Source organism: Achroia grisella, unplaced genomic scaffold (genome assembly GCF_030625045.1).
Source record: "Achroia grisella isolate CSIRO2021 unplaced genomic scaffold, CSIRO_AGI_Agris_v1 utg1360, whole genome shotgun sequence".
Lineage (NCBI taxonomy): Eukaryota > Metazoa > Arthropoda > Insecta > Lepidoptera > Pyralidae > Achroia > Achroia grisella.
Window position 1 is genome coordinate 2,245,326 of NW_026712626.1, and position 12,032 is coordinate 2,257,357.

The 12,032-nt window shown below is 37.5% G+C and overlaps 1 protein-coding gene across 1 annotated transcript; it reads left to right on the forward strand.

Moving 5' to 3' along the window:
- The first annotated feature begins 393 nt into the window (after positions 1-393).
- On the forward strand, positions 394-11,139 carry LOC131855371 (UBX domain-containing protein 4). Its single transcript, XM_059206630.1, has 11 exons — positions 394-624; positions 1,754-1,891; positions 2,425-2,550; positions 3,162-3,326; positions 4,179-4,348; positions 5,002-5,115; positions 5,679-5,774; positions 6,355-6,499; positions 9,020-9,144; positions 9,845-10,013; positions 10,479-11,139. Exons 1-11 carry the CDS (start codon positions 543-545, stop codon positions 10,712-10,714), a joined length of 1,566 nt encoding a protein of 521 aa, XP_059062613.1. The 5' UTR covers positions 394-542; the 3' UTR covers positions 10,715-11,139.
- Positions 11,140-12,032: the final 893 nt, after the last annotated feature.

Sequence of the window (12,032 nt, forward strand, 5' to 3'; positions counted from 1 at the left end):
AATAATTTAAATATAAGTGCTGACATCTGGTGTTAGATAGACAAACTGATTTATATATTCACTGATAATGCCATCTAGTGTCCAATAGTACTGATACAACTTTTACAAGGTCACATGTAAAAATGTAGCATAGATATTTGCGTACATACAAAGTTAATGAACGTTCGGAAACAGATCCATTACAGCTTTATCGTATCATAATTTAAATGGATAAGTAAAATATATTTTAACAATGTTTACAAATTTTTTGACATCAAGTAGTCCTAGCTAAACTACTATGTTTTTTTATTCCATATTCCCTATACTGTTTTATGGTTTGCATAAAATTCAAATTTAATGAAATAACCATCGATTATATCATATGTGGAGTTCATTCCTGAACGATAACAAAAAACAAAAACACGTCTGCTGTCAAAATTTGTAGTGTCATGTCGCACTATTATTTTTGTTCTTATCAGAACATATAAATTGCAAAAAAATAATAAAATAACAGGAAAAAGTTCGTAACTACACTAGTAAACTGTGATTTAGTTAGAACCAGGATGCATTGGTACGACGGGAGCATAGCCGAAGCGGTTAATTTATCGAAACAAAAAAATGCAATTTTCGTCGTTTTTATTGAAGGTTTGTGTTGATTTTCTTAATTATCGACTAATTGAGGCATTAAATTTAACTAATCTACATTACAGAGTGATTACAAACAATTCCGTAGCTTAAAATATTGTTAAAAATTACGTCATACTTAAGTTTAGTGCATACGTGCGCTCTGCTTATACTGTCCTCGTTTCAACGGATATCCTTTGTATACCAGCCAAGAATGCTCATAAAAATTGTAGTCAGACATTTATAGCATAATGGCAACAAGTGGTGTTGCTATTAAAGGCCTATAAAAGGTGGTAGGCTGGATAGGAGTATAAGTACCTGTCCCATTTTAGCACTCATATTATTTAATAATACAGGCTATTTATATTTGAAATTTATACACACTACAGGATAATGGCTAATCTACTGACATAGACACATCTAAACCACTTTACATAGTGGTTTTTTAAATTGATTGATAATATTTTTTTGTAATATAATAATGAATATATATAATAATGAATGCATGACTCTATTTTCCTCATTTAGCTGCACATTTGAGCTGTTGTATGATTATTGTAACTAATAAGCTATTTTTCATAGGCTTCTTGAGTCAAAGCCTTCAACCTGCAGGGTTATTTACAAATTTAGCTGCTTATTGGTAAAAATTATTAGGAAAATTAATCTTGCACAAAGTCTATGTCACACACAATTAGATTTAATTATATAATAATCAATTAGGGATCCTTAGTAGTTGAGCAGTTTCTGAAACTGTTCTAGTAATGAGTCAGATTTTTCAAAGTATATATATTAAGTTTATTTGAATAAAGATTACTTCGAATATAGATCTGACTATATTGTATGAATATGAATTATATATTTAGAAAAAAAAATACTCAAGTATTTCTATTTACTGATTTGCATATAAAGTATAGGCTGTTTAGTTTGGAACTAGAAGACACTCGTCTTATGTGAAGTGAATTGTCCAGAATTATCAATATTCTTGTTAATGATGATAGCTGCCAGAGAGCAAGCTATGCTATGGAAATCCTGATAAATAAAATGATAAAGACTTAGGTGACAAGAATTGTCATTTACAATTAAGAAATTTTGACTAATCTAATATGAATTTTGTTATTTACTAAATTAACTTTGTGAAAATAATTAACAGGAGACAATGAGCTGTCCACTGAGATGGCGGCCACCATTGATGATTCAGCGGTTGTGAAGCGGCTCGCCAACGAGACCAACTTCCTGGCCATCAAACTCAGGAGTGGAACAACTAATTACACACATTTTGCACAAATCTGTATCCTTTTAAAGATTGATTCATAAATATAATAACAAGCATATAAATATAATGAATAGAAATATCTCTTCCTGGGGGGACGGGGATAGCTAGCAATGTACACTAATAACTCTGTTGCAATGTACCATGCCAGGTAGAACTCCATGTGGTTGCTCCAGGAAATCATAGTGATAAATTCATGGTGAATTTACCAAATGAACTGACCTGACCTCATATTTATCTTATCATTCTCCACTGGTGCCCACCAACGTAAACTGTTAGCGCAAGCAGGTGCACCATTACATTATCATCCATAAAAATAGTACCCCATCCTTATATTAATGTTTCTTATTTATATTAACATGCATCTCCTTCTTCATTATATTCATATACTTCTCTATGTGTTAATATAATGAAGAACTTACCTTAGCTTAGTTTATCTATAGAGAATCACCATTGCTTCCACTGTATGAAAAGGTGATTCTCTATATATCTGTAAAACTAAGAGCCATAACAACTGTTTAATTCTGATCAAGCCTTAACTCTGGAATTAGACCAATTTGTGCCAGTACCATCACTGTTCTTCATCGGACGGAACGGAACGCCACTGGAGGTGGTATGCGCTGGAGTACAACCTAACAACTTGGCCACAAGGATTGACAGGATCTTAGAAGAACACTGTAAGCAAATATATTATTCTTTATTTGACCTTTTCTTTCAGAGTGTAGGTCCGAGGAGACCAAATAATAGAATTTCTGCATATTATGAATTTAATTTCATAATTTATAAGAAAGCACTAATATTTAGCAAGAAATATTTGTCGTGATTCGTTCTAGCTTTCAACACACTTGTTTATTCGTTTCTCTTCACTTATATATCCATTCTCTCGTCATTCACGTTTCAATTCACGCATACATAGTTCAGTTACCACTGTCATTCCGTTACACACCAATCCCACAAGGGTTTGCTATCTAGACATCTCGTTAGGAACAAGAATTGAAGGATAATCTTAAAAGCGATGCTTTTGTCCCCTTTTGAACCCCTTACAACCCTTTTTTCGCATTAAAATATCCTTCCGAGTCTAGACTATCTGTACGCCAAATTTCATTTAATTCGGTTCAGTAATTTTGATGTGAAACAGATGCGAGACAGACAGACAGAGTTACTTTCGCATTTATAATATTAGTAAGGATTGTACTTGTTTCTTTTTTTTTATAATTTATACTCTGTTGTAAAATGTGTTTGTTTGTCTTTTGATATAAAAGTAATCTATCTATCTATAAATTTCTAGATAAAGAAAAGCCATCATCTGTACAACCATCAACTTCATCTAACAATGTAAAGGAGCAAACAGTGAATCTGTTGCAATCTGAAGCGGCTGCTACCCAACCCGCCACTGAACCTGCAGTACCTTCACGCGCTGAACAACCGGCGAGACCTCCTGTTCAAGAAGCGGGTATGTTTTTTTAAATCTTATATATAAAATTCTCGTGTCACAGTTTTCGTTCCCATACTCCTCCGAAACGGCTTGACCGATTCTCATGAAATTTTGTGAGAGTATTGAGTAGGTCTGGGATTCGGCCAACATCTATTTTTCATCCCCCTAAATGTTAGGGGTAGTCCACCACTAAATTTTTTTTTTATATTAAGGCAAAACTACGTTTGCATGGACAGCTAGTTTAAATATATAAAAATGGCGAATGGGATTAATAACCCCATTGCTAGCAATGTAGTATGATATTTTAGGTGATTAGGTGATTTCCTCTTATTAATAGTTTAAACAGTTGTTGTGTATTCAATATTTTTTTTATTTAATTGAATTAGTGCTAATTGGTGGTTTGTATTCACACACTTAAACTTAAATTGTAAAGTAAGAATAAAATTATTTAAAAGAGCAACACATAAGTTTCTTGCTCGTTCTTCTTGTGATGAGACAGATTTCCGAATGAGTGGTAGATTAAAAAAAATGTGATGACTATTCAAAAGTGTACTTCAATGTAAGTTTATTTGAATAAATGATTTTCTATTCTATTCTATTCTAGGAACAGCAAGTTTTCAATTAAGTGTATGTAAATAAATAGAAATAGAAATAATTTTTATTCCAATAAACTCAATACAAGCACTTTTGAATAGTATTTTTTTTTACTCTACCACTCATTCGGAACGTAGACTCGTCACAAGAAGTTCGTGTGTTGCTCTTTTGAATAAATGTTAATTTAAATAAATAGTTACACAATAACAAGTGAGAGGCATGCAATCAACATAGAACGCTACACACTAATATAGCTTTTTTGAAACCAATCCGTAGAGTCCTCATCACCTCCAGCTGCGAAGGTCCAGAAAACGGAGCACCACGTGAGCCAGCCAGAGCAGGAGTACGAGGTGGTGTGCGACGGGGACGTCTGCGTGCGGAGGCCTAAGGTCAAGGTGGAGGAGCCCGGACCTAGTCAGAGGTCGAACATAGCTATATCTGAACCTGTGAGTGATGATATTATTAATAGCTGTGCCAGCGATTTTATCCGTGTGAAATTTATAGCCTATATATAGCTTTTAGCCGCTGCTTCGCTCGCATAACTTCATTACTGGCTGGCGCTGAAGTAGCAAAATTATATTTTTTTGTTTTTTATATAAAATATTTGTTTCTTTTAATAAAAATCCTATGTTCATTGTAATACCTCCAAGAATATGTACAACATTTCATGATGACCATGATGTTCAGTAGATTTTGCATGAAAGCCTAACAAACATCTCTACTTTTATATTTATAATATTAGTAAGGATATCTTATTCTGATGTATAAACTATATTACTGTAAAGTTTCATCAAAATCCGTTCAGTAATTTTTGCGTGAAATAATAATAAACATCCATCCATACTCATAAACTTTCGCGTTTATAATATTAAAAAGTTACTGATAGCCTTGGTGGTCTAGCGTTAGCACACCGCCTTACTTCGGATGGTGCGGGGTTCGATTCCTCGAACAAGCAAACACTTGTATTCATGAGTATGATTTTTTGTATCGGTAAATATAGACTAACATAATATACAAAGATATATTAGTCTATGATTAACAATAACATAATATAGACAATAAATAAATATTAATTTTTATCATACCTTTCATTTTAAAGATGGAGACTGGTGTGGAAGCTGCTAACAGCAGTGCAAGCATGGAAGATAAGCTGGACAAAGCTAAACAGCTGATAGAAGTCAGACGGAGGGAGAAGGCCGCAAAAGAAAAAGAGGTATATAGTTTTTGTTCTACAGCTGATTCCTTGACCACTATATTTTTATGTAAATGGAATGATACACAGAGGTAGACTGTAAAAAAACACCGGCGTGTGTACCTCAGTCTCAACTATTTCAGCCGCCAAGCAGCTTGCTTTGTAAGCTATGTATTGGTTGTAGGGTAAAAGCCGATTTATATATGTAGACAATATATTTACAATAACATACATATACTACATATGGGATGAGAACAAAAGAAAAATTGATATAATTCCTGTATCTTTGATATGCTTTCTTTGATCTTGTATGTTTATTCTTATAAATGTAAATGTAAGACTCCATTCTCCGCAATCAGCCTCTGATCTGGGCCGTTGTATGTGTAGAGCCGAGGCTACTAAAGTAGCCAGCCAAGCTCCTTCCAAAAGCGCAGAAGTCTTGGTCACAAGAAGAATGGGCAACATTCTTCTTGTGACGAGACAGCCTTTCGAATGAGTAGATTTAAAAAAGTATGACTATTTAAAAGTGATTAAATATAAGTTTATTTGAATTAATTTTCTATTCTATATCTCTTTTTTTACAGTTGGAGAAACAGAAGGAGCTGGAACGCCGCAACTTGGGACAGGGCGTGGCTGAGCTGAAGAGGTGGCAGGCTGACCAGGAGCTTAAGCAGATTCAGGTATACCTATGGTCTGGTGTTGTAACCGTCCTAAGGCTGTAGTCATTTGTAATTAGTATTTTAGCTTTGTAGTATATGGTAGTTTTTTTTTCGGTTTCTGTTAGCTCACTGTGTTGATTTATTTTTCATTACATAGTATAAAATAAAGTCGCTGTCGCTGTCGGTCCGTCCTTATGTATGTTTAAATCTTTAAAACTACGCAATGGATTTTGAAGCGGTATTGTTTTAATAGATAGAGGGATTCAAGAGGAAGCTTTATGTATATAATACGCCGGGGCCAGTAGCTAGTATGTTATAAAAATGGAAAACAAGTTTACAGTTCATCTGATAGTAAATGGTTACCATAGTCTATGGACACCTGAACCAGCAGGGGGGTCTCGTGCGCGTTACAGACCCTTAACAAACCGTAATGTACCCTTCTTGAAAAATCCCATTGTGTAATGTAGTAAAACCTTGGCTGATAGTTCATTCCACGTTCAGTGCCCGCGGGAGGAACTTCATCTAAAACCACACCGTCCGAGAACATGTGGACATGAATTCCCTGTCGATGATAGACCTATAAATACCCTAAAAAATCCAGGAGGAGCGTAAACGTGAGAAGATGGAGAACAACCTCGCCCGGCAGCGCATCCTCGAGCAGATCGCGCAGGACCGCGCCGAGAGACGCGCCAGAGATGCGCCCCCAGCATCCGCTCCCACACCCGCCGCCAATGTACAGGCACCTAGTAAGTTTTTCTAGATTCTTCTTCTTTTGCCTGGTCTTAGTCCCATTTATTTGGGATCGGTCCGTCTGGGGTTATTAGGTCCACAACAGGAACAAGTGAAGTTCGAAAATTAACACTATATGTTTTTATAATTTTTAGACTATCAGAAGTATAGTTTAACTTTTTCTGCTTAAATAAACTTAATTTGACACAATTCAAGAGAAAACACGATCGCACTACTCCCTTCGCACCACGTGCGTACTGAAGCTGCAAGTCGTGTAACAGGTGGAATACAAACAACCTTCACCTGTTATGACCGTCCTGCAGCGGTTGTGACCACCCCTTACCGGATGTGACCGTCCTTCACTGGTTGTGACCGTCGTTCACTGATTGTGACTGTCCTTTACCTGTTGTAACCGTCCTTCACCTGTTATGACCGTCCTGCAGCGGTTGTGACCACTCCTTACCGGATGTGACCGTCCTTCACTGGTTGTGACCGTCGTTCACTGATTGTGACTGTCCTTTACCTGTTGTAACCGTCCTTCACCTGTTATGACCGTCCTGCAGCGGTTGTGACCACTCCTTACCGGATGTGACCACTCCTTACCGGATGTGACCGTCCTTCACTGGTTGTGACCGTCGTTCACTGATTGTGATTGTCCTTTACCTGTTGTAACCATCCTTCACCTGTTATGACCGTCCTTCAGTGGTTGTGACCGTCGTTCACTGATTGTGATTGTTCTTTACCTGTTGTAACCGTCCTTCACCTGTTATGACCGTCCTTCAGTGGTTGTGACCGTCGTTCACTGATTGTGATTGTTCTTTACCTGTTGTAACCGTCCTTCATCTGTTATGACCGTCCTTCAGTGGTTGTGACCGTCGTTCACTGATTGTGATTGTCCTTTACCTGTTGTAACCGTCCTTCACCTCTTATGACCGTCCTTCACTGATTGTGACCGTCGTTCACTGATTGTGATTGTCCTTTACCTGTTGTAACCGTCCTTCACCTCTTATGACCGTCCTTCACTGATTGTGACCGTCGTTCACTGATTGTGATTGTCCTTTACCTGTTGTAACCGTCCTTCACCTCTTATGACCGTCCTTCACTGGTTGTGACCGTCGTTCACTGATTGTGACTGTCCTTTACCTGTTGTAACCGTCCTTCACCTGTTATGACCGTCCTGCAGCGGTTGTGACCACTCCTTACCGGATGTGACCGTCCTTCACTGGTTGTGACCGTCGTTCACTGATTGTGATTGTCCTTTACCTGTTGTAACCATCCTTCACCTGTTATGACCGTCCTTCAGTGGTTGTGACCGTCGTTCACTGATTGTGATTGTTCTTTACCTGTTGTAACCGTCCTTCACCTGTTATGACCGTCCTTCAGTGGTTGTGACCGTCGTTCACTGATTGTGATTGTTCTTTACCTGTTGTAACCGTCCTTCATCTGTTATGACCGTCCTTCAGTGGTTGTGACCGTCGTTCACTGATTGTGATTGTCCTTTACCTGTTGTAACCGTCCTTCACCTCTTATGACCGTCCTTCACTGATTGTGACCGTCGTTCACTGATTGTGATTGTCCTTTACCTGTTGTAACCGTCCTTCACCTCTTATGACCGTCCTTCACTGATTGTGACCGTCGTTCACTGATTGTGATTGTCCTTTACCTGTTGTAACCGTCCTTCACCTCTTATGACCGTCCTTCACTGGTTGTGACCGTCGTTCACTGATTGTGACTGTCCTTTACCTGTTGTAACCGTCCTTCACCTGTTATGACCGTCCTGCAGCGGTTGTGACCACTCCTTACCGGATGTGACCGTCCTTCACTGGTTGTGACCGTCGTTCACTGATTGTGATTGTCCTTTACCTGTTGTAACCATCCTTCACCTGTTATGACCGTCCTTCAGTGGTTGTGACCGTCGTTCACTGATTGTGATTGTTCTTTACCTGTTGTAACCGTCCTTCACCTGTTATGACCGTCCTTCAGTGGTTGTGACCGTCGTTCACTGATTGTGATTGTTCTTTACCTGTTGTAACCGTCCTTCATCTGTTATGACCGTCCTTCAGTGGTTGTGACCGTCGTTCACTGATTGTGATTGTCCTTTACCTGTTGTAACCGTCCTTCACCTCTTATGACCGTCCTTCACTGATTGTGACCGTCGTTCACTGATTGTGATTGTCCTTTACCTGTTGTAACCGTCCTTCACCTCTTATGACCGTCCTTCACTGATTGTGACCGTCGTTCACTGATTGTGATTGTCCTTTACCTGTTGTAACCGTCCTTCACCTCTTATGACCGTCCTTCACTGATTGTGACCGTCGTTCACTGATTGTGATTGTCCTTTACCTGTTGTAACCGTCCTTCACCTGTTATGACCGTCCTTCAGTGGTTGTGACCATCGTTCACTGATTGTGCTTGTCCTTTACCTGTTGTAACCGTCCTTCACCTGTTATGACCGTCCTTCACGGGTTGTGACCGTCCTTCATCGATTCAGACCGTCCTTCACTATTTGTGACCATTGTTCACCGGTGTGATTGCAGCAGGGGATGTTGGTAGAGGCGCCCGTCTGCAGTTCAAGTTACCGGACGGCAGTTCGCACACGGCGCAGTTCGATGCTGACGATGCTCTTTCTCAAGTTCACCAGTACATCGCTGATAATCTTCAGGTATTTTTTTAATTTAATTACAATTGCTAACATTGACTGTTGATCTATTTTATGGATCCTCGGCTATATATGACAATAGCAATAGAAGATCACTGGTCAATTCACACAGCGCCACCTACACCCAATTTAAGTTAGTTAAAGCTTGTATTATGGAAATTAGATTACTGATACAAATACATAGGTATATTTTTTTTCTTAAACACCCAGACCGATACAAACAATCATACTCATGAATACAAATATTTGTGTCGTGCGTGGAATCGAACCCCAGCGCCATCTAATTCGAATCAAAAATTCTACTCGTTTGTGTATAGTGCCACAATCAAAGTAGCGACCATTGTCTTTAGGCGTGTGCTAAACCCGAGGTCGTCAAATTTATATATAAGCTGTACTCGCGACTTCGTCCGCGTGGAATTTAACTTTATTTTTCTAAAATAAAGGTAGCCTAAGTTACTCCTTATTACATCAGCTACTTGCCAATGAAAGTCCCGTCAAAATCGGTCCAGCCATTTCAGAGATAGAGGAACAACAGACAGACAGACAAAAATTGTAAAAAAAAATAATTTGGTGTATCTACCGTAATTATATTCATATGCATGTAGTAAAAAACGGTTATTTCAGTATTACAAACAGACACTCCAATTTTATTTATATGTATATATCTATACATATAAATATATAATAAATTTGAATGTTACAGATGAGTCGTTCGTCGTTCTCGTTGTGGATCGCATTTCCCCGGCGGGAGTTGACGGAGAGTGCAGCGAGCCTGCGGGCGCTGCAGCTGGCTCCCTCCGCCGCGCTGCTGGTGCTCCCGCGGCGGCCCGCGCCCGCGGTGGCCCGGCCTTCGCCCTTCGCCACACTCATCAGTGAGTACATTCTTTATTTCAAGTCAAATCAAAAGTCATTTATTCATGTAGACAGACATTTTAGCCGCTTATGAACGTAATTTTTTTTGTTTTATTTATTTGTATAGTTTTAATAAATAATCTTGTTGGGAGGTGTGCAGTTCTCACTGAAATAGTCTATTTTTTTCTACGTGCAACTAAACGGCTTGACCGATTTTTATGAAATTTTATATGCATATTCAGTAGGTCTGAGAATCGGCTAGTATCTGTTTTTCATACCCCTAAGTGATAAGGGTTGTCAACCCCTAACATTTTTTTTATTGTTTTATTTTCATTTTTTTATAATGTGACATTAAAAATACATACAAATCTAAACTTTCACCCTTCTATCACTATCTCCTATTTTTTAATAGCTATTTTAGTTTATATGACAATTATATATATCTTTTTCCTAAGTTTCATATATTATATTTCTTCTCTCCCCAGCATTCTTCACCCAATTCTTCACATCATTCATTCTGGAGCCTACGCAGCAGTTTTACACGTGGCTGCGCGTGCGTCTGTTCCCTCCCCCACCCCGCGCCGCCTCCCCCCCGGAGCCCCGGAGACCATCTCCCCCACCCGGCGTCAGGAGAAGGGGGAACATCCACCGACTGCCAGGAGACAGGTCTGCAGACGACGACAACAACACGTGGAACGGGAACTCCACGCAGCAGATGTAATGGCCTAGTGGGTGGGAAGACTGAGTGCGAGTTCGATGATTGGAGAAAGCAGGATATAGATGTTGTAATTGAATCATTAGTAATAGTTAGTGAAATATATTAATGTTGCATATTATCTGGATCACAGTGTTGCCACAATGCTGACGTCATATTAAATCAAATATCTTTATTCTTGTAGGTATTATAAACTCTTGTGATATGTCAAATCTACCTTCAGTTCAGATTCTTTCGAGCTAAGAACTGACAAGAAACTCAGCTCTTATTAAACAAATCAATCAAATAAAATATCTTTATTCATGTAGGTCTATTACAGACTTACGATATGTCAAATCTATAGTCAGTTCGGAATGATTTCTAAATGAGAACTGACAAGAAACTCAGCTTTTATTCTTTTCAAGCTGAGCTTGTACATGATTACAAAAATATATTATTATAATTAAACATTTCTTTAATTTTTATTTAAAATGGTTGAATGGTAGGTCTCCTATCAGTTTTGATATTCTATTATATATTGTAATGGTGAAATTAGATGCAGTTTACCACCCTATAATATCGAAAATTTGTTGAAAATTTATTATATTTATACAATTTAATGTAGTAATGTTAGTAATTTTGCCTCGCGGAATATTATATTACTATTGGGGTGATTATTAATATTATTAATTATTAATAAATAATTTTATGGTAAATTACTCCAGTAAACCTTCTGTCTTTTCTCCTCTACCCAAAGGTTGTCTGGAAGAGATCGCATAAGCGATAAGACCGCCTTTTGTACCCATAATCTAAATATTGTTTTCGTTTTTATATATGTTTTTTTTTTGTTATTATGGTGCAATAAAGAGTAATAAATAAAAAAATAAAAATAAACTCGAGTACCTAGTCGAAACATCGAAAGTGGTAAATTACTTTATTTACTATAAAATTATTTGTGTTAAAACCCATTTAACTATATTAATAAAGTTAAAAAACGCGAAAGTTTAAAAATTATGTGCGATGTTTCTTCATACTGTTTTTTTTAATGCAATTTAAAATTAAGTTACAAGATTTTCTTTGTTTTTTTCGCTTGTTCGCTCTTTCGTCGGTCTTTCGTCTCTGTCACACAATATGTTCGGATACCTTGCACAATAATATGATGGATATTCAATTAAAGTGTCCCCTAACGTCATTTTCAGTCATTCTCGTTCGATATGTCTTTAAAATCTCGTACATTTACACTCAAGTGTTAATAATGTACAATTTAAAGTAAATAAATTTATAAATTATTAATGATAATCATTAGTTTTTTTGTTCTCATAAATTATGACATATTCGTCACCAT